This window comes from Miniopterus schreibersii (genome assembly GCF_964146895.1).
Source record: "Miniopterus schreibersii genome assembly, chromosome: 19".
NCBI lineage: Eukaryota > Metazoa > Chordata > Mammalia > Chiroptera > Miniopteridae > Miniopterus > Miniopterus schreibersii.
The window spans coordinates 16,737,295-16,760,301 of record NC_138119.1 but is presented as its reverse complement, the minus strand read 5'-3'; the positions used below and the strand labels follow the sequence as shown (position 1 = coordinate 16,760,301).

Below are 23,007 nucleotides of genomic sequence, written 5' to 3'. Positions count from 1 at the left end.
TATATTCCTTGGGAGGGACCAGAGGATACATTCTTTCTGCCCCATTCCCCAGCCCCAGCCCCTTTTTAAAAGTCGTCTGTTTTGGATCTTAAATAACTGGATCAAGAGGGAGATTGTTTCCAAGTTCCTTCCACTCCTGCCATAGTTGGCACTTGTGAGGTCTTAGGAAACGCTACTTGCCGGTGGCAGTGACCATAATCATAGGTGAAAGATCTCCAGTGGGCTAGAAAATTAAGCTGTCCGTTATAATTACAATCTTTCGTCGTTTTTACATTGCATCTTCGTATTTCTGGAAAATGCCTCCATTTAAAGGCCAAAGACAAGCTACCAATGTGCATACCTTATTTTTAAACTGTAAAATAAATATACACTTTATTACAGAAAACTTACAAAATAAAAAACCCGCACACCACCTTCCGACCCACAGAGACGTTAATCACGAAGATTTTAATCACTCCTCTCCGCCTTCCCGCTCATCCTTGCACCCAGCGATTTTGAGCTGCGCGCGCAAAGCTCAGCGCGGCTCTGGGGGCGGGGCTCGCGCGCTCCGCGTGCGTCGTCGCCATGGTAACGGCGGAAGCGCCGGGTCCCGGGAGCTGTGAGTGCGGGTCCCCGACCCGGGGGCCCCGGCGGGCGGGAGGGGAAGGGGAACCTCCCAGCCGCCCCGCTCGGGCGGGGGGTTGACCGGGAGGGGGTTCGTCTCTTCCCGGAGTTCTGCGTAGCGAGTCCCGCCTCGGCGGCAGCCTCGGGGATCCCGGGAGGTCCCTGCGGGGTTCAGGGCGAGAGGCGAACTCTGGTGCCCCCTCCTCGGGACCTTTTGGGTCATGCGGCCGGGCTGCCGCACTCTGTGCCCTCTTCTCAGGTCTTCTCTTTAACTCTGGAGACCCAGAGCCGCCCTTGGGGACCTTCTCCCAGAGCTGAGACTTAAGATCCTCCAGGGACTACATTTTTAAAAATGCAATTGGCTTCAAAGGCCGTGAAGATCTGTTCCTCGCCTGCAACCTCGTGCTGCCGCGACTGCCTTCTTGCCCTTTGTTTAGGCTTCTCCCGGCGCCGGGTTGTCCTTTCCGCCTCCTTTTAAGACTCCTCTTCAACACCGAAGTGTCTCCTCTCCTGGAGAGTCTTTCCCAGACCCCCCAACTCGGAGCCTGCTTTAGACGTCCATTCTCCTCTCTCCGAGCGCCCTTTGCTTTTCCCCATCACATCCCGTAGCTCTCCTCTTTGCGGACTTACTGTGTCCTTCCCACTAGCCTCTAAAGGCCAAGGGGCAGGGACCATGACCTATGTGATTTTCTATTGTTAGTGCCTTAGCAGCCTCAAAAGAATTCACACTTTGGAAGTAGGTTTACAGTTGTCCGTATGGAAATACAATACTAAATAATAATACAAGACTAAAAAAAAGAATTCACACTTTATAGTTCAAAGGAAAAGTTGATAGGCTGTTTTCCCACACTAGTTCAGTAAGGCAGAGCAGGTGCTAGTCTCATTTCGCAGGTGAGGAGAGTGAATTCAGCAAAGTCGCCCGATTAATAAATATCAGAATCAGAACTAAAGCATGGGCCCTCTGACTCGCGTAGGCCCTGCTGCCTTCATAGCCCAGTCCTCCCGTGCCCCTCACTCATATTCTCTGTGAACTTTTGGTGGTGGCTTTGTAATTCTGATTGATGTTACAGTTATGGACAAAGAAAATGTCATTTATTTTTGTCTATGACAGATCTCATTTCTTCCACGAGCACTCGATTATTGATTGTTAGGAAAAAATAATGGAAATGTTCAATCAGCTTTAAAGTTTATCCAATGCTTAGTTTCTCTTATACACAAATATTTAGGTTCTCAGGTAACTTCTCCTCTGATTCTCTTCTTGAGATGGTGTCCTGTAGCTCTCCAAGTGTGGTCTGAGGGAGTCCCTGGGGATCCCTAACACATTTTCATGGACTCTACCAGTCAAACTTTCTTCATACTCTTAGACGAAGAGTGCCTTTGCCCTAACTGTCTCGCATGTTACAGTGGTTTCCCAGAGGCCACCTGATGTGATATCACAACGTCACGTGTCATCACAGTGAACGCAGAAGCAGATAGGAGAACCCGTCTGCCTGCTAATAGGCCAGACCTACTACATAAATAAATACCGATTCGTTTGAGTAGATTCCTATTATTCTCTTTTTTTGTCTCAGGTATTTTTGGAGTTCATGGAGCCAGAAGGACCCCCGGACTCAGAGGGTTCAGAAAAATCAGAACTTTTCTCACATCAAGAAGAAGAAGTTGAAGAAGAGGAGGAGGAGGAGGGAGAGGAAGAGGAGGAGGAGGAAGAGGAGGAGGAGGAAGAGGAGGAGGAGGAGCAGAAGGGGGCAACAGGCCCTCTTAACCCCCTCCTGCAGCCTGCCCTCACGGGGGACGTCGAAGGCTTACAGGCGATGTTCGAGGACCCGGACAACCCTCATTACGACCAGGCCATGCGGCTCCTGTTGGAAGAAGACATCGTGGGGAGAAATTTGCTGTACGCGGCTTGCATGGCTGGGCAGAGTGATGTCATTAGAGCTTTGGCAAAATACGGCGTGAATCTGAACGACAACACTGCCAGAGGTATTTTGTCTTTTCTCTCTCGGTGTTACTTATGACTACCTAAAGGTGCATAAACAGGATGCGCCTGCTTTGTATTTTGCATATATAATGTACGTACACGTGTATAAGAATGTACGTGTGTATATATGTTTATATGGTATAGCATAGTAGTTAAGAAAACAGACTCCGCTATTTGCTGTCTGGCTTGGGCAAGTTACCTTTTGGGCCTTCATCTGCAAAACGGGGCTAATAATTGTATTTTCCTCATAAGGTGTAACAATCCAGTAAGATAATTAGAAATCTCTCATCGTCCTTGGCACATAGTAAGTTGGTAAACAGTAAATGCTCAGTAGTATCGTTGCAGTGACAAACCTTGAAGAGTGCAGCCTGGGGGACCTGACCGTCTTCATGCCGTTTGCCAGGTTATACGCTCTTACACTGTGCTGCAGCCTGGGGTCGGCTGGAAACTTTGAAAGTGCTGGTGGAACTGGATGTTGATATAGAAGCTCTGAACTTCCGGCAAGAGAGAGCTCGCGATGTGGCCGCTCGGTATGCCCAGACCGAGTGCATTGAATTCCTGGACTGGGCAGGTAAGGGCCCCCACAATGGGTCAGCAAGCTGACTGACTCACCTGTGGGCTTTTCTGTCTGTATGTTATGCTTCCATCAGAGGTAAAAAACCCCACATGCTGCTTTGAGTTTTACTAGTATTTTGCATATGTCATTTCCACAGTCTTGGAGAATACTGCTTAGAGATTTGCATGTGTACAAACAGTGGCTGAAAAATTAGTCAATGTGAAGTTCATGGCATTCGTTTTATGTAGTAATTTGCATTCGTGCTTTTAGCAAGCATTTATTAAATGCTCACTGAGCATTGTTGTAGGTACAATTGGTTGTTCCTGCCCTCTGGACATTTATTAGGTGGGGGATGGTAAACTATAGGCATGTCCTACCGTTAAGTAACAATATCAGAAAGACTATGATGAAGGGTTAAAATCAGCAGAGCAGGTCATACATGCTATGAAATGGATGGAGGCCATGAAGTCAGAGCATGTTGGAGTTGAGCTGGGCCTTGAAGAATGGGTGGGATCTGAAAATAAATTGAAGGAAAAGGGTGTGAGCTAACTCTTAGAGCTGGGAGTGAAAGTGGCATGTTGAGGGACAGTGACAAGATTGCCTTACTGGAACGGCAAGTCCTAGTTTGCATAGGTAAGCTGCAGAATAATAAAAGTGTTAAGTACATGGGCTCTTGCCTCAGGTTGCTTGAGTATACATACAGGTTTCTCTACTTGAAACCTATGTCACCTTGGACAAAAAACAACAACAACCCAACCCACTTTTGAAGAATGACCCATAGTACTTAAGAAACACAATCCAGGGACAAATTTTCCTGTTACTTTGCTGAAAAGAAACAGTTTGGGGCTTATGGGTATGGAGTTTTATTGTTTTCCTTTCCCTAATAGCTATCTGTTTTAGTTTGGGTCCTTACATTCTTGGGGAAATTATATCCAATATTTCCTAGTGATGAAGATAAAAGAAGATGCTAGTGCTATATACTGGTATTCTATTTCCAAATCAGTGATGGAATTGTAAGGATTGGAGCTTCAAGTGAATGTAGCTCTGGAGTATCAGAAACAAACTACTCAACATAAAATTGCACATTTGTTTAATTCAGACTTCCAAGTGTACAAACCACTTTCCTTCCTTGTTCCAGTGGTTAGAGTAGGAGGCATCTGGAGAGTTTTAAGGGGTTGAGGACTCCCTACCCCAAAGAGTTCTCCATTCTGATGAAAATTCCACTGTTAGAGATAAATTTCTTTGAGTTTTTGAGATTTGGACACTTTTTAAGTGTTCAAGAGTGCTCCATTAAAAGAAAAATATATCAGCATTCTCTGAGCGGGAATTAGTTGACAGTTCAGAACTCCGGAGGGATGGAGCAAACATCTGTAGAAATGTGGGTAGGGTTGTGCTAAGGAAGCATGGAAGGGAGGAGGAGAATCTGGAATATGGAACCGTAAATAAACTTTTAATAATCCACAATAACCTAAGACGGGTGCTATTGTTTTCTATTACTTGTAAACACTGTAGAGCTTTCTATTTTTGTTTCAAGGAGTTTTTTAAAAATTGTTGACGGTATTACAGATGTCTCCTAATTTTTCTTTAGCCTCTCCTCCTCCCAGCCTTAGATCTGGCATGTATTTCTGGGATTTTTCATATTTTTAATCAAACTTTCTTCCTAGTCTCAGATCAGTCTCCTAGTATTTGTTGGAAGATATGGTAGCCATTTAAAAATTGAGGTGGCTGAGCAACAAAACTCAGAAATTAAAAAAAATTGATATTCAATTCATCATTTATTATACTAAAAATGGGAAAAGTTATATTTTAAAAATTAATCTATTCCTTAATACTTCCATACTATTCTAGCAAAGGGCATCTGAGAAGGGAAATTAAGTCTTCTTGATTTGCTCAGGAAAGTAAGAAAAGTCACAAATAAATCAGAGATTTATTAAAACACTAAAAATTCTCCTCTACGGATAGGTTAATGATCAGTAATGTAATACATTAAAAAGAACGAAATACTTACATCTGAAGTAGTGACAGTGAACAGCCTTTCCCCCAGTACTTTAGCAAGTGCAGATGTCTTTTTAGCTGAATAGAAATAACTTTTCAACCTGGACTTCTTTGGAAAATTTCAGTAAAGAATGTGGCAAAGAAATTAGAAAGGCTCACAGAGAACAATTTTGAACCTTATATGAGTTATCTCAATAGACTTTTTGTGTGGTCTCCATATTGGACTGAACTACACTCGTGTTTATGATGTCCTCGGGCTCCTCCTCTGCTCTTGCTCCTTACTTTTCCGTGCTTGTGTTTCTTAGATGTAGGACGGTGGGTCCTCTGGTTCAGGTACTCAGTCATCATTGATGTCGTGGCCAACAGTTTGTAGAGTAGTTGGTCTATGTCATTGATGGACTGGCTTTCTAGTTCATTATCAACTGTATCTAAAGAGGCTTGTTTCTTTAGCTAGAAGGGGAAAAGCAAATGAAATTATAGGTGTTTTTTTCTTACTGTAGTTCAAATTAAATTTTCTGGATAGCTATACTTAAACACCACACATTACTTATTTATACAGAAGAATGCTCTTTTGCATATGCCCCCGTGAAAGATGATAGTAATCATTATCGCCATCAACAAATATTTAAAAAGTGCTTTTTATGGTCGGAGCATTCTGCTGGGAGAAATTATTTGAACATTAGCAAAATAATTCCCTTTACTAAACAGCCTCAAGGAATAATGCAATAAAATCATAGTCATTTTAAAACAATCTGATTACTGTAAAAGTCAATGAGCTTTTAAGATTTCCTCAAAATATGGTGTCATTGGCAAAGTGGGAAATTTTCTCTTTAATTTCCCAGAAAATTATCAAAACATTAGACATTAGTTTACAGTCCATTTAAAAAATACATGTCAACTTCTATATACTTAACCCTCTTAGATAGATCTGGAAGGAATCTACCAGATATCTTGTTCCATATCCTTCATTTTATGGGTGAGACAGCTGGAAAAGATCTAATGACTTACCTCTCGGCCCAGACAGATAACTTCATTTCCTGTACATTCTACTCATTGTAGCTCACTACTTACTTTTTTTTTTTTGCAATCCTCACCCGAGGTTATTTTTTCCATTGCTTTTTCAGAGAGAGTGGAAGAGAGAGAAATATTGATGTGAGAGAGACACATCAATTGGTTGCCTCTTGCACGAGCCCCGACCAGGACTGAGGATCGAGCTTGCAACGGAGGTACATGCCCCCAGCCAGAACTGAACCTGGGACCCTGCAGCCCGAGGGCCAGCGCTCTAACCACTGAGCCAGACCAGCTAGGGCACTCACTACTTTCTTGATGCATTTTGTAACTTGAAAGGGAGGGATTGGACTAGGTTATTTTAAGGACATTTTAATTTAATACTCATTTGTTGAGCACATACTACGTGCCAGAACTGTGCTAGATGTTGAGGGTGAATGGTGCGGACTAGGGGAGGTTGCAAAGGGGAAAAAGACATGGTACTTTCCTGCAAAGAAGCTGGTAATCTTGTGTTTTAAACTCTGATATCCTATAACTATTACTATTTGCATCACTGACTTACTCTTTTCTTGTGTTTCTTCCACTTCACCCACAGGTAATGCACAGATAAAGCAAGCAGAATTAAAAAGACAGCTTGTCCTAAAATATACACGAGAAGTAAAAAACTCGAAAATATATCCATATTAACAAAATGGCAGCATAGTTTGTTCATAGGGTAAGGTAGACATTGAGGTGGAGAAGGCTTGACTTTCAGATAAGGAATTTCTTCAGGAAATATCTCCCATCCAACCTTGGTCCAGGTAGTTCCATCACAAATGCAGGAACTTTCCTTTAATAAGCAGATGAACAACAGAAGAAAAATTGGGGGTAGTGCTTGAGTGGACATCTTTCTCAATCAGGACAAAAACCCCCAAAACAAAACTATAGCCAAAACTCTAGTCAGAGACAGAGCAGGAATGTCCTGAGTACTAGTTGATATGTGTTCCAGTAAACCCACTGAAGATAGTCTTCCCACTAGGCAAAATATACACTGCTGATCATTGTGACATCATCAGTCATAGTGATTCATGGACAGAGTCAGTGACATCACATTGTAGCTGAAAGGTGTCACTGAGCCAGTCACCTTGGGATACTTTTTCTTGCTTTTTTACCAGAATTATTTGAGCTACTTCAATTTTATGAAAAATGAAGGCTTTGCTAATATCTTGCTAGCTAGTAAATTCAAGCTATAATCATCTTAATGGAATTTCATGGAAACAACTTACCTAGGTCCCTTCCAACCCTTCTCAAGTGTGGCTGTTTTACATCCACTTTAAAAATAATCTGTAGCTATGCCATTTCACTCAACCTACAATCTGCTTCTGCTTTTTCAGTCTGAAATATCCTTCCTTTCAAACAGTTAAGCAAAAAAAGTGCCTTCCCCTTTTAACCTATGCCCCTTTGGTGGCCACGTGGTGCTATTAGGTAGTGGGTAAGTGGTGGGGAATTTGGCACAGCGTGTGAAGAGATGAGGTGGTGAGGGGGCATGGTGTATGGTAAGAAGATGAGACAGAGACCCTGCCTTTAAGGAGCTCACAACCTAGAGGTAGAAGCAGAACACAAGATAATAAAAATTCCAAGGTACCGTGGACTAAAATGTGAGCTAAATCAAATAATAATCACATAACAGTGGCCAGAGCATGAGTTTCACTCGGGGGATTAGGAGGTGCACTTACGTTGGCTTTGAAGAGGAGCTGGGTTTTGGTGGCTGGACAGGGCATCTTAGGTTGAGGAGACGTAAAGAACAGAAGCAAAGAACTTCTGTGTAAACACTCACACAACAAATATTTATTTCTCCCATGTGCTAAATGCTGTTCTAGGAACTCAGAAATCATACACAAGTAGGCACACAACAAAATCCTATTTTCACAAAGTTCCCTTTCTAGCGGGGAGACGTAGAAAACGTATTTAAATCTATATATCTTTGGAGTGTTACGGAGAAAAAGAAAGTGGAGTGGCAAAGGGGTTATGGAGTGACCAGCAAGTGAAGGAGTGTGTGTGTGTGTGAGTGTGAGTGTGTGTGTGTGTGTGTGTGTGTGTGTGTGTGTGTATGACTTTATAGAGGGCAATCAGAAAAGGCCTCTCTGATAAGGTGATGCTTGAGCAGGGACCTGAGGAACTAAAGGAGCGAGTCATGTTGCCATCTGGGGGCAGAGGGAACAGGAAGTAAATAATGGATAGACTCTCTGGATGAATATTAGAAGGAATAAAGCTGGAAAGATAGCTTGTGGCTAGATAGACCCTGGAGGGCCCTGTATTTTCTTCAGCAGCCAATAGGGAGTCGTTTATAGAGTTTTGAGGAGAGGCATGGCGTAGTAAACTTACTGAGTGCTTTACTGTGTCCCAGGCACTGTGCCAGGACATTCGCAGGCAGTATACTGCATTTTGTTTAATCCTTTCGATGACCCCACGAGGACTGAACTATATTTACATCTTATGGATGAGGAAACCGAGGTTAGAGGGGTTAAGGAATTGCTGTGGTCTGAATGTTTGAGTCCCTGGAATTTTGCATGTTGAAATCCTAATGCCCGAATGGTGGTATCAGGAGGTGGAATCTTTGGGAGGTAATTAGGGCATGTGGGTGGACCCTTCATGAATGGGGTTAGCATTCTTTTAAGAGAGTCCTCACAAAGCTCCCTAGCCCCTTTCACCTTGTGAGGACACAGTAAGAAGGCCCTGGCTCTGATGGAAGAGGGCTCTCACCAGACTGCAACCATTTTGCTGCCTTGATCTTGGGCTATCCACCTGCCAGAACTGTGAACAGTAAAGTTCTGTTGCTTATAAGCTACCAATCTGTGGTGTTTTGCTGTGGCAGCCTGAATGGACTAAGGTGGGCATGGTGGCATCAGAAGGATGCTTGCAATAAGCTGCCTTCTCTACCAATCCACCCGAAATAAATGTGCTCTCGATAAAATCAGCCCGCTTATTATACAAATTCAGGTTCATGATAAGTTTCTTAGTTCCCTCTTTCAACTAATCCCTTCCCTAAACTCCATCCTATATTGAAATTGCGGGAGCACCACTGACTCCAGGTCTCCCAACTAGTGGAGTCAAAACCTAAACCTTGGATTCCAGTTTAGGTAATTAATTCTACTTGCAACATAAATGATGGGGTTGAAGCTATGAAGGGCTGGAAGCAAGAGAGCCAGTTAGCCGGTCCATATACATTAATACTATTCCACAGGTAGGTCTGAATTGACTCTGGAAGGTACTTTTAAGTACATTTACTTTACAGATAGGCATACAAAGCTTAGAGAGATCGTTAGGTGCTATAGATGACCCAACTGAGCTTTAGAGTGACATTAAGTCTCTCAAAAATTCCTACTTGGAATTATACAAGATTGTGTGTACTGATTGTGGTAGGCTGGATAACAGCCCCCAAAGATACCCAGGCCCTAATGTTACAGGTGAAAAGGAATTTTGCAGAAGGAACTTTGCAGATATGATTAAGTTAAGGATCTTAACATTGGGAGAGTATCCAGTTGGGCCCTAAATATAATCACAAGTGTCCTTATAAGAGAGAAGAAGAGGGGTATTTGATACAGAAGAGAAGGGGGTGTGGAGCTGCAAGCAGAGATTGGGATGATACACTTTGAAGGTATGGGAGGGGCCACAGCTGAGGAATACAGACAGTCACTGGAAGCTGAAAAGGAACTGATTTTTCCCTTAGAGCCTCTGGAAGGAATCAGCCTTGTCTTCAGTCCAGGGAAACTGATTCTGGCCTCCAGAACTGTGAAAGAATAAATTAGAGTTGTATGAAGCCATCAAGTTGGTGGAAATTTGTTACAGTTGCCATAGGAAACTAATACAGATTTTGGTACCTGGAAGTGAGGTGCAGCTATAACAGATGCCTAAAAAAGTGGAAGAGTAGTTTTGACATTGGATAGTGGGTAGATGGAAGAATTCTGAAGGGCATGGTGGAAAAAGCCTTGAGTAGACTGTTGGTAGAAATATGCACATTAAAGATGCTACCAGCGAGGGCTCAGAAGGAAATGAGGAGACTGGAGGAAAGGCGATCTTGTTCTGTAGTGGCAGAAAGCTTAGCTGAATTAGGAGTGACGAACTTGGACATTTAGCTGAAGAGATTTCCAAGCCAAATGTTGAAGACATGACTTGATTTCTTTCTGTTGCTTCTAGGAAATTGTGAGAGGAGTAAGATAAATTGTTATGCAAAAGGGGAACAGGAGTTGATGTTTTGGGAACGTCTCAGCCTATCTGGAGGGCAAAACTGCAAAAACAAGATTCCCTATGAGGAAAATGTGCTGCTGAGAGAACACCAAGGGCATGGCTCTGCAGTGTTGGCTGGTGCTGAAGAGACTGGCATGCTGCTCATGGGTCCCCCAGCCGCCTCTGCAGAAGTCAGGATGGAAATGAGACTGTCCAAGAGCACGCAGGGGGGAGCCTCTTGTCTACTGGAATGAGTCTCAGCGGCAGCTGGGGAGACTCAAGGTCTTTGAGGGTGTTATACTGGTAGAAACGCTGCCGGTTTGGACAAAGGGATGGAGAGAGAACAAAATGAAAAAAGCCTGGCCGGGCTTCCCAAACTCTACAGGCAGGAAATGACCCGTGAAACTGTTCAGCTGCAAAAACTTGGCATGTTTCTTGAAGAGGGAAAGGTGACTCACTGGAGCGGCAGCCCCAGAGGAGGGAGCCTTGCCCCGCGGAGGCTTAGCCCCAGGCCTCGACACCTACTAGTTTGCTGCACACGATTTTGAAATTGCTTGGGATGGGTGACTCCTTTTTTCCTTCCATTTTCGCCCTTCTTGAATGGAGGTGTCTACAACTGTTACTCTGTGCCTGTCCCACCACTGTATTTTGGGAGTGAGAGTTTAGTTTCCAGTTTCACAGGTCTACAGATGGAGAGGAATTCTACCCCAGGGTGGAAGGATCAGACTGAAGTCTCACCCAGACCTTGTCTAGATGATTTAGATGATGAGATCTGAGACTTCTGAGCTGATGATATCTTCCATGAACATCAGGACGTGACCTGGTGGTGTAATGGGTTGAGACTTTTGGATGCTGAGATGGGGTAAATGTATTTTGCATATGGGATAGCTGTGAATTTTTGGAAGGCCAGAGGGCCCAAGGTGCTGTGCTGGTTGAGCTGTATTTCTTGAAATTCAATGAAAGCAAACACAGAAAAAATCGCTTCCACACAGTGTCTTTAAAGCTCTGGATATGTAATGGTACCTTACAGACAGTTGAGCATGTTTTTTGGTCTTTGCTTTATTTATTGTACACCGTGCTGTCATCTTTCAGCTGCAAGACTGGCTCTTAAAAAATATATTATGAAGGTCTCGGCAACCGTTACAGACTCAGAAAAGGGACCGGGGAGACTCTCAAAAGAAGATAAGGTACTACATTGTGATCATTGCTTGTTCTGAAGTCTTTTAAAATTTTTTTCTTACACCTTTAATTTCTACACTAATGCTCTAAAGGTAGATGGTGGTCCTTACTGCTTTCTTCTCGCATTTTCCTTCCCTCCTCTCCCTCTTTCCTTTCTTAATAAACTACTGATAAGAGATGGACTAATAAAAATTTATGAAGTAATATTAAGGAGTGACATAGATGTACTAAGTATCTCACCCAGCAACATGAATGAATCTCAGGAATGTAGTGTTGAGTGAAAAAAATTCGCCAAAGACTACATAGATTTTTATAAAGCTCAAAAGCAAGCAAAATCAAACTATATTGTTTAGGTTTGCCTACATATGGGATAAAACTATTTTTAAAAGGGAAGTAAAAGTATAAACACAGAGTGTCATTACTTCTTGGAAGTGGGCAAGGGGATGGAATCGGGGAGGGGCATAGAAGTAGGGTCAGTAGTACTGGAGGCCTTCTGTCTGGGTCTTCTCTTGATTAGAGAGGTCCACTAATCATTATTTTGCTTTAAAACTTAGATACACATCATATATTTTAGTGTGTGTGTGTATATACATTACATATTTTTAATGTATCCTATATCACATAATGGTAAAAAGATGCACAGGTATAAAGATAGCTCATTTAAAGCCAGCTTGCCATATTTACTATATACTGAGTACTGCATGCAGACAGTGTATTGCTTTGGATGTACACACACACAAAAGATATATGCAAGGTATCAGGAATATGTTTTAGTTTTAAATTATTTCCTGCATTTCTCTGCAGGATGTTCTGTGAAGTTTCTTGCGACTTTCTGATGAAAAGAATTAGGTTTTGCTAAAGCCTAGAGGTCACCAAGTCTGGGAACATGAGAAGTTACACATTTCACTTGTGGTTTGTAAAGCACTTTACAAGATCTCTTCTGAGACCAGCAAAACATAGGTAAAATTAAACTCACAGTCTAGAGTTATGAAGCAGTCCACTTTTTTAGTACTCAGTGGCCATATATGTAGTCTAATGGTGGCTGTATCAGGTGATGCAGATACAGATTATTGCAGAAAGTTCTGTTGGACAGTGCTGGCTTAAGGATACTACAGAGTTTTGTTTTTCAGTAAATAAATGGAAGGTAAATTTTCTGTGTCCGTCTCTAGAATAACATCCTCATTGCATGCCGTATGAAAAATGAGTGGTTGGAAACCCATTTGGAAGCTTCTATTAAAGAGCTTTTTGAGCAGAAACAACAATTGGAAGATATGGTGACTCCCATCCTCATAAAAATGGCTACACCACGTAAGTTTTGGATAAAAAGTGGTTCGAATGTCAGAAAAGATGAATATCAGGTTCAATGTTGTTATTTCTGAGATACTCTGGTTTTCAATCTTCATTAAGTAGTTACAAGTACTGACCTGTGATATAACTCCCTAGTTTTATTAATAGTTTTAATATTAAGAGCTTAAAATAATAACTGAATTATTTCTCTAGAGAATGTCTAATAGTAATCTTAATGTTATTACCTTCATTAATCATTTAACGTTATATAATTTACTATGCCTTTGATTTTGACCACTGATTTTTAACTAGGAACACATGTCCTCCTAGGAGATAGAGTGGCAGGATTTGAAAAAGCACTTTCAGCATTGCAACTCTATATTTTGAAAAACCTATTGTGCTAATATGGTCTTGTGAATGGGGGAGGTGGCAGATCTTGGTGGCAGGTGTGCCTACGATTTTTAAAAATATCAGTTTTATTGAGATATAATTCTCATACCATAAAATTCACCATTTAAAGATGTACAATATAGTGGTTTTCAATACACTTACAGTTGTATAATCACCACTATCTAATTTTAGAACATTTTACCACCCCAAAAAGAACCCATATCCATTAGCAGTCACTTCTCATTCCTCCCTCCAAGCCCCTGGCAACCACTAGTCAGTCTACTTTCTATCTCTGTGGACTTGCCTGTTCTGGACATTTCATAAATAGAATCATCACCCTTGTGCCTGGCTTCTTCTAATTACCATAATGTTTACAAGTTTCATCCACATGTTGTAACATGTGTCAGTATTGTTTTTATGGATGAATAATATTCCATTGTATGGATTCAAATTTATTGATTCATGAATAGATGGACATTTGAGTTTCCACTCTTTTGACTATTATAAGTAATGCTACTATGAACTTTTGTGAACAAATTTTTGTGTGACCACGTTTTTATTTCTCATGGATATATACTTGGGAGTGGAATTGCTGAATCATATTGTACTTCCGAGTCTAGCCTTTTGAGGAGTTGCCAAACTGTTTCCAATTTTCCATTCCCACAAGCTGTAAAAATTGAGGGTTCTCCAAATCATTATCAACATTTGTTATTGTCTTTAAAAAGTTTTTTAGCCATCCTAGTGGGTGTGAAGTGGTATCTTAATATGGTTTTGATTTGCATTTCCTTATTTACTAATGGTGTTAAGCATCTTTTCATGTGCTTACTGGCCATTTGTATATTTTCTTTGGAGAAATGTCTATTTGAATCCCTTGCCCATTTTTAAATTGGATGTCTTTTTATTGTTGAGCTGTAAGAGTTCTTTATGTATTCTGGATACAAGTCCCTATCAGTTATATAATTTGCAAATATTTTCTCTCATTCTGTGGATTATCTTTTCATTTTCTTAATTGTGTCCTTTAAAGCAGAAAAGGCCCTAAGTTTCGTGAAGTCCTATTTATCTATTTTTCCTTTTGTTGCTGGTGCTTTGAGTGTCATTTCTAAGAAATATTGCCCAGTCCAGGGTAACCAAGATTTACTTTTATGTGTTATTTTTAAGAGTTTTGTATTTAAACTCTTACATTTAGTTCTATCATCCACTGTGAGTTATTGTTTATATATGATGTGAGGTAGGGGTTCATCTTTATTCCTTTGAATGTGGATATGCGATGCCTAAGATTTTTAAGATTATGAAAAGGGGTGCTGTGGTTTTTTTAAGATTAAGACACTTAATCTAGTCTAGGTAGCATGGTAGATTATCCCTTGCCATCCATACCTAACATCTGTTGAGTAAACACATAGCACTCTCCTAGGTCTCCTGAAAGGAGATAGACACTTTATATCATCCTTGGCTTTGAGGAGCCCACTACCAGTTTGTCATTAAGCATGCATTCTTGAAAAGATAGACTAAGGGCTGTGTATGTTCAGAGAAGTTCAAGTGTGGAACTGAGGAAGTGTCCAGTATCCATCTGGCTGATTGTAGTCGAGTCTGTGTTAAGGAACAGCAGAAAATAAGGTTAGAAAGTTAACATGATCATTTCATTAAAAGTACTGAGTTTAAGCTTAGAAAGTCTGGGTTTATTTTCAGGGCAGTGGGTTGCCATTAAAGGCCTTGGGGTAGGAGAGAGGAAGGAATAAGTAGGGGAGAATAATCTGGCTTTCTTTGTAACATGGATTGGAGCTAGAGGAGACCAGGGGGAGGGAGATGATTAAGACTTGAATTATTGGTTACACAGCCTGATTCTCACCTTCTCCTCCTGCTCCACCACTACTGTTAGCCTGGCTCAACAACCTTTCCTCCTTCCTTCCTCACAACCGAAGAAGAATTGCCTTTCTCCAAGTCCCCTATATCCCCTCCATGCACCCCAGTATCTTGCACCTTCTTATTATGGAAGTGTTAGCTCCTGCTGGATCCTCTGAAATGTCCCCTTCATTTTTCAATGAGGAAAGTGAAGATAGGAGAGATTAAGCAGTTTATTAAAAAGACACTCTATTCAGAGGCGGAGTTAGGAACAACAGTACTGATTGTATGGGAGGTGTGACCTCTCAGCTTTAAATATTTTTTAAAAGTGTGTGCGGAGGGGAGAAAACATGAATTGACATGCCAACACCAAGGTTTAATTTGTGACTGGTTCTGGCTGGAACATACTGATTTTATTTTGTGCCCATTGTTTTAAAAGCCGGCTTCAACTTACAACGACATGGATGGATCTTGAGAATATCATGCTAAATGAAATAAGTCAGATGGAAAAAGTCAAGAACCATGTCATTTCACTCATATGTGGGATAGAAAACTGAAAGCAACCGATGAGCAAACGAGACAGACAAACAAACAAAAACTCAAAGACACAGACAACAGGATGGCGGCTACGGGGGTGGGGTGGGGAGGATGAGGTGAAGGGATTAACTATATGGTGACAGGAGACTAGACTTTGGGTGGTGAACACAATGAATGTACAGATGATGTGTTATAGAATTGTACACTTGAAACATACAATTTATTAACCAGTGTTACTGCCAATAAATTTAATAACATTTTTAACACTGTCTTCATTTTTGTTTTACAGTGCAAGCTAATGAAATGTAATTTTAAAAATCTGCTTCCTTTCAGGTCAAGTGAGAAGTGCCAAATCTGTAGTCTAAGCCATGGCCAGAAAAGAAGTCACGACCATACCTTCACTGAACATAGATTTTATAAACAACCACATTCCCTTCTAGTATTTGTAAAGGCAAACCTATCTGTGACGATCAAAGCTGAGAAAACAGATGTGGGGTTTTATAAAAATGCTTAAGTATGACATTGAATCACCCGTTTTGCTTTACCCTGATCAGCGTGCTCAGGTCCAGGCTGACCTTGACCCTGCTCCCCCAAGTGCAGTCCCGTGTGAGTTCCACCTGCTCCTTTCAGAAAGCAGTTGGGTGTGAATCACTTACAAAAGCCACATGGAAGCTTTAAGAGCTAGTTAGAGAATCTAATAATTTTCTGTGTAATCGAGGTGGGAAATGTCCACTCAGTCGAATAATTCTATAAAAAAAGACATCGTGGCTGTTTCTAGAGGCAAAATTTGTTCTCCCTCCCTCAAAAGGAAAGCTATGGGGTGGCATTCTGGAGCAAGGAAGTATTAAGAATAGTTTGGATCAGGGTCCTCAGCTCATACAGCTATTACTTTTTATGTCCAAATAAAAATTTACCTGTAAGGTGGGATATAGTTTCTTAGTAAACCTTCTTATTTGTCTTTAACCTCTTTCTGTCTAAATTAATAAACACAGATCTGTTTAGTTTTATATTTAGTTTTCCTTTGTTCTGTAGATTTGGTAATACAGATATGATAACTGGACTCTATGTCGTTTCCCTTCTGTTTTGTTTCATATTTTCTAGGTTTTAAATATCGTTGTTGGTTTCATATTAGTGATTTTTTTCCCCCTCCTAGTTTATCTAAAAGCCTCTGATCTACGACTCTGACTGTTTGGAAAAGTTTCACAGAAAGAAAATATTTTTTAAAATCCATATTTATTTGATTTTTTAAATGACTTTCTCTTGTTTGTCCCACCCTGGAAGCTAGTTTTTGTTCTAGAGGGGAAGAAAAAGCAGTGAACAATACAGCAATGCCATCTTGGCCTGGTTTTGAGGTAGCACTGTTTTAAAATTTGTCTCACAAATTTTAAAGATTTGAGATCTTTTTTATGTATTAGCAATTCAGTTGCCTTTAAGCAAAAGAACAAGGCAGTAACTGTCACTCCTGTCTTCAGGAGATCCAGTGGATGTTTTTGGAGTAGCACAGAGAAGGAGCTCTGTGTCTGCTCCATTCTCCTACCTCTAGGCACTGCAATTATTTGGGAAAAGGCCTGATGCCATGTTTGTTGTTTCTACTCTAATTCTGCATTTTCTGAGCCTTGATCTTGAATATGATATTACTTTCCAGGCATGTGGTCTTCTTGGTTAGGAAGGACTCCTGTATCTCACTTCAGAGAATCCTAGGTAAGACGGAGGCACTTCTGGAGACCCCGGTATAAAATCAACCTCAGACTGGGAATCGAACTGCTGAGCCACACCGGCTGGCAAGTAATTACTGTTTCAAAGTGTGTAGTAGTAAATGAAATTGCATTATTTGAGAGGTGGGCAAGCAAAGGTTAAATTCAGTGTTATAACTTTTAGACAATGGTTTCTTAGACTTTTGTATTTCATTGATTGGAAAGATGTAAAAAGAAAACAACTACTATCTGTACCACTATATCATTTAATAAAAGAAATTTTAACACCAGAAAAGAAGGGACGACATAGCCCAGTAAGGGTAAGATTCTACCCTTTAAGTTGAATGAATTAAATATTATTATAGACTTTTATATTTTTTCATTTTGCTATGTATGATGGAAATTTTGTCATGAATCACAATTGCCCTATGGTCCAGCCTTAGAGAACTACTGCTCTAGGCTAAGCTACAGCAGGCAGACTGCTATTCAAGTTAGCACGATGCCCCAAATTGTAAAGGGCTGACAGTCCACCCAATGTTTGATCTACTCTGTAACAGATTGTATTTTCCACGATGGGCACATCTCACATCCCACCTGTTCCTTACAGTGTGATCAGGATATTCCTCACACAGAGAGGTGGGTCTCTGTTCTCTCCTCCTGAATCTGGGCAGGCCTGGACTATAGCGGAAGTAATACTATGTGATTTCCATAGTTTGTAAAAGATCCTAAAAGGCGATGTAGTTTCTGCTTAGTTCTCTTAAGATGCTTGCTCCTGGAAACCAGCCTGTGGGTAGACCATATGGACAGGAACGGAGGCCTCCGCCCACAGCCCTGGCTGAGCTCCAGCCAGTAGCCAGCCCCAACTTGCCAGCGTGTGAATGAGCCCTCTTGGAAGTGGATCCTCCAGCCAAGCCACTGAAGCTGATGCTGTATGGAGCAGAGACAAGCCTTCCCTGCTGAGCCCTGCAAAACTGTAGGTTTCAGCTAAAAATATGATTGTTGTTGTTTTAAGCTACTAAGTTTTGTCTGTGTTTGTTACATGCAAATATGTAACATGCAACGTATAACATGCACATTTGGGAACCTGGAAGTGAGAAATTGACAACAAACCCTAAAGTATGTGGTATTGACTTTTTAAGACTGGGTGATAGGCCTGCAGGGCTGTGAGTAGATTATTAGCAGTATCTTTTTTTTTTTCCCCCAAAGATTTTAAAAATAGGTTTTTAGAGAGAGAGGAAGGGAGAGGGAGAGAGAAACAACATCGATTAGCTGCCTCCTGCACACTCCCTGTCAAGGATCGAGCCCGAAACCTGGGCATGTACCCTGATCAGGAATCAGACTGGCAACCTTTCAGTGCACAGGATGTTGCCCAACCAACTGATTCACACTGGCCAGGCTAGCAGAATCTTTTAAGGGCTTCTAGGAGGCTGTTAGTGGGAATTTATAGGAAAGAAAGGAAAATGTTATTAGAAGCTGGAGAAAATGGGCCCGCATTATATGATGATGGTAAGTTTGGCCACTCTGTTGTCTAAGTAATGAACTCAGTGATCCTGATAAGGATTTTCCCAGACAGTGTTTAGGTGCCACCTGGCTTCTTCTAAAATGTGAGAGGAGAGAGATGAGCTGCAAAGAGTAGTTCCATTTTCATATAAAATTTCAAAGAAATATCAAGCCAGTACTTGGTGCGTTTGGAAATAAAATTGTTTCTCATTCCTAGACTTTCTAGATGGCAAAAATTCTCAAACTAAGAAGTAGCTTCTGAGAAAAGATAAAATCTCAGGTGGAATTGTGAGGTCATTTGTGGAGACCTCAGAGATATCTAAGGTGCGGCCTCGTGGAGCCTTTCAGACTGGAGGTGTGCTTTCTCAGTGCAGCTGGAAGATGGCCTCTAGCTGCTCTAGGCAGCCATAATCACAGCTACACCTAACAGAAAGAGAACAGCTCTCTTCCAATAGTGGTATATACATATCAAGCTAAGGAACTACCTGATTGATCCTGAGGCTCATGCCCATCCCTGAATCAGTCATAGTGTTAGAGGGAGAGAAACTATGATTAACAAACCCGTGTTCTGTACCTGTCTCATAGGATAGTCTATTATCAGGAGATGGGGTTGGGGCCAATACACTGGGCAGCTTCTCAGCCCTCAACTCCCAAAGCTACCGAAATCTACTTGGTTCTACCCAAAATGGTGAAATATAAATTGATTATTGCTTTTTTGAAACTCTGTGGAAAATATTATCATGTAGAGAAATTTGATCATCTCTGTGTTATTTATGTGCTATCTGTAGCTCTCAGAACTATATATAATCTAGAGCCAACTCTGAATTTTGTCCAAGTTTTCTTGAGATATGAGAATTTTTCTGAATGCCATGGAGAATCTGGATTTTGAAATGTAAAACTGCATGAGTCTTACCTGTAGGGTCTAGGTGAGTCCAGTGAGCCCAAGGAGATGGTAATAGGAGAGGAATTAGAGCCTAAAAGGATATTATTCAAAATGATCTGAGGCTGTGCAATATAGATAAGGTGAAGGCAAAAATGGGGAAAAGAATAGTGAACTTGATAACTAGGAGGGTTAAGTGATGGCATGTTGGGGAAGAGTAAGGAATGGGTCTCTCAGGAGACAGCCTGTGAATAAGACTCTTTTTAAAATACATGGACCTTGGGATTTGTGGTAAGGATGGGTCGATTGGCTTAAAAGAACCATACTAGACAACAAAATGTAAAGCAAATACTTGGAGGAATGGTGTTGTGGGTACCAATGGTGGTGATTACAATCAGGGGCAGACACAAGTGGGAATCGGAACTTCCATTTGCCAGGGTTTCCTTGATATGTAGTGATGGAGAAGGTTGATGATAGATTTAGTAATCTCACCATTGTGGTGTTACCCTTGGTGTCCCGGGAAAGAGGGTTTGATTAGTGTGGCGTAGGAATGAGAGAGTAGAATTTCATTGTCACAAAGTAACTTCCTTGAAAGTAAACTACACATTGATTAATAATGTTCATTTGCTTAAATTTATACTGTATTTGATTTTCGTGATTAGAGTTGAGGCAAAAATATGTAAGTTAGGCACCACAGAATCTGGTATGCATTTGTTCTTCTATGAGGAGCGGGTGAGATTGTTTCTTCAAACTAAGGGACAAAAGCTAATGAAAAATAGGAGCCAAGGAGGAAAATATGTGTGAGAAACTCCCACTGAAATAGAAGGAGTGGTAGAAAAAGAGAAAATGGAGAAGGGGTGAATGAAAAAGTCAGAGGGGAGACAAGGCAGTGCTGAAGAGGGGTAGGGATGAGTAAAGAAAAACTATATATTTCTAAAAATTTAGAAGGAGGTTCTGTCCACAAGGTCAATGACCATTTCAGCTATCATGTCGGGCAAAAAAATCAGTTAAGACAGTTGTTGGTGTGGACACAGCTTGAATAGTGAGAAATGAGAGCTTCCCTGGAACTGGATCCCTTAGCTGCTTCTGGATTGGGGGTGGGGGTGATGTTTGCAGCCAATCAGAATGAAAGGGAGTTGGCAAGAAACCAATAGGAACGAGGCGTGGAGATGCCTTTCAGAGGGTATCAGTTGGCAGCACCGCCCCTGGCAAACCGACGCAGGACTGAGCGAGCCTCGTTCTTTGCGATTTCCCACAGCCTTCCCCGGAGTTTCAATTGGGAACCGCTGGGCCTTGGAAGAAGCCACCACCCGTCTTGGTAGTTTGGAGAACTTGACTTGAGAGTGATGCTCTAGTGACACGAGTGACGAGAGCAGGATGTGAAGATGACAAGGACCTGAAGACAGGTGAAGTGATTTGAAGACGTAGCGCTTTGAATCTCATTTCTGGCCCACCCTCTGCTTCCCGCCAGAATCACTGTGGTTCGTAGACCAAACCAGTGCAAAACAAAGAACCACACGTGAGCTCGAAATAAAGCAGGACGAGTCCTTCTCAGGACCACTACAGAGGCCACGCGTCACACCAGGGCACCAGCATGAGGGGCGTGGAGGCTGAAACCCCGCCTGTTGTTCACGTGCCAAGCCTTGTGCCCTGTGGTCAGGAAAGGGGGCTTTTTCTGATTCAAGGATTTCGCATGGTCCAAACTCAATTTTAGTTTTTTCCTTTCTTTTCAGATTATTCACTGACCTTACCACCCCCACCCAGCTGGTGCGGCTCAACTTTGACCTCGTTTCCCATTTGCCATTTTGGTTTTGGGGGGGTCCTAGAGAGGAAAAGGGGACATGGGATTGCAGTAGTAGAAGGGAGTTCCAGAATGATTTGTATCCATGGAGGAAGAGTGCCCCTTCAAAGAGTTCAGTTCATCGCATATTTAGGGAGAGCCTGTTATGTGCCATGTACTGTGTGCGCAGCCTTAAGAAAAATTAATATTCGGCCCTAGCCATTGAGAAACTCACTGTCCAGGGGGGAGACAGACACATTGCCATATCAAACAGTGGGAAGTGCAGAAATCCAAACAAGCCCTCCCCGATGTACATGTAGGTCTAAGAAGCACTAACTCTGCCCTTTGTTTCCTGAATAATGTTCCTGGAGCACAAGCTGCAACAGGAGGTGTGAACGAGTGCCCTGTGGCAACAAGTGTGCTCAGCTCTGAGTGTGGTACAATCTCCAGTGGAAAGAATGTGTGCACGTGGGTACTTGGCAAGTCTCATTTTCTCCTTTTTGCATATTATTATAGGTTGGTCTGTAGTTGTGAAAGTATCAGTAATAACTCACCTATGAATTCCTCAAGAAAGGACTGAAAAAGCACTCACAAAAATGAACTCTTCCCTCTTGGGGAGAATGCAAGGTAATAGCAAACCTGATTTCCTCTGTGGAAGGTCTGCTGACTACGTTTTAACTCATGGATATTTTCCAATGTTCATATGTTTCATCATTGTGTTTGGAGGTAGGTAGTGGCTTTTAAATCTCATCTTTCCTCTGCCCTCTCAGTCTTTGTCAGTGCAGAAAGTGATCACAACTACATCAAAAGAAGGGTCCCAGGAAATCGTAAGATGTGAGTGGAATGCTCTCAGTCCAGCTTCATTTAAGTATAAGTAGCATCTACACTACGTTCCTTTACTCAGTGACATTGGCCAACAGCCCTTAACTTCAAGGAGTCCTCTCATGGGGACAGTGGGCAAACAGATCATTACAATGCAGTGTGGTTAGTGTAACTAAAATGCATGGTCGAGCATATGGAGGAGGGAGAGCCGTACACTGCCTATCTGCCAGCCAGGCCTCACCTGACCAAAATTGTTGGGACGTGGGGAGGGCAACTGGGGCAAATAGAACCTAGACGTACAATTCACAGTTCGCATGGCCGGAGTCATCAGTTTTGTCTGTTCTGTTATGGGAAGATGAACCACTCAGCCCAACCCCTATTGAGGAATTAGGAAAGGCTTCACAAGTCAGGGCCTCTTAAACAGTGGTTAAGAATTCAGCAGGTATGGTGAACAATATTCATGCAGATAAAATAACATTCAGAAACGCAGGTGCTTGGTTCCACAACTCAATGCTAGTGATTAGAGAAGTTTGTAGTCCCCTTTAAACATTTTTATTTGAGAAAAAATGTCAGCTGCTTTAAAATCCTTTCTGGAACTAGGAAGACTATAAACAAACAAACAAGGAAGCAAACATGTATAAAAATCTTCAGTTTTACTTACTGTATCAGGAAGTGAAATTGCTTTCTCTGGGCCCTTTCAAATAGTCGCTAATGATCTTGGTCCCTGTGGGTACTACGAAGTGCTGGTGACCA

The 23,007-nt window shown here is 41.7% G+C and overlaps 2 protein-coding genes and 1 long non-coding RNA gene across 4 annotated transcripts in view; 2 read left to right on the top strand and 1 right to left on the bottom strand.

Moving 5' to 3' along the window:
* The window catches only part of LOC308548579, a 256,809-nt gene that overhangs the window by 68,360 nt on the left and 165,442 nt on the right, over nucleotides 1-23,007 (top strand). The window lies entirely within an intron of this gene.
* Nucleotides 543-16,643, top strand: ANKRD45 (ankyrin repeat domain 45). 2 transcript variants are annotated; one of them, XM_081121249.1, is made up of 6 exons: nucleotides 543-598; nucleotides 2,175-2,583; nucleotides 2,985-3,152; nucleotides 11,439-11,533; nucleotides 12,695-12,833; nucleotides 15,912-16,643. In XM_081121249.1, the coding sequence occupies exons 2-6, from the start codon at nucleotides 2,190-2,192 to the stop codon at nucleotides 15,941-15,943; spliced, it is 828 nt and encodes a 275-aa protein (XP_080977375.1). In that variant the 5' UTR covers nucleotides 543-598; nucleotides 2,175-2,189; the 3' UTR covers nucleotides 15,944-16,643. The 2 variants fall into 2 exon arrangements, with proteins under 2 accessions (XP_080977375.1, XP_080977376.1); XM_081121250.1 differs by lacking the exon at nucleotides 543-598 and adding an exon at nucleotides 1,180-1,339.
* Nucleotides 5,324-7,026, bottom strand: TEX50 (testis expressed 50; the record flags this gene model as incomplete). The annotated part of the gene is given in 3 exon segments (XM_081121858.1): nucleotides 5,324-5,369; nucleotides 5,371-5,582; nucleotides 6,703-7,026. Coding segments are annotated over 3 exon segments (582 nt in total).

What these genes read in the sequence shown, in the direction of transcription:
- ANKRD45 (XM_081121249.1), top strand. Translation starts at nt 2,190, where the DNA reads ATGGAGCCAGAAGGACCCCCGGACTCAGAGGGTTCAGAAAAATCAGAA. An exon ending in TGAATTCCTGGACTGGGCAG is followed by an intron (nt 3,153 to 11,438) that starts GTAAGGGCCCCC and finishes GTCATCTTTCAG; the next exon opens with CTGCAAGACTGGCTCTTAAA. An exon ending in CATAAAAATGGCTACACCAC is followed by an intron (nt 12,834 to 15,911) that starts GTAAGTTTTGGA and finishes GCTTCCTTTCAG; the next exon opens with GTCAAGTGAGAAGTGCCAAA.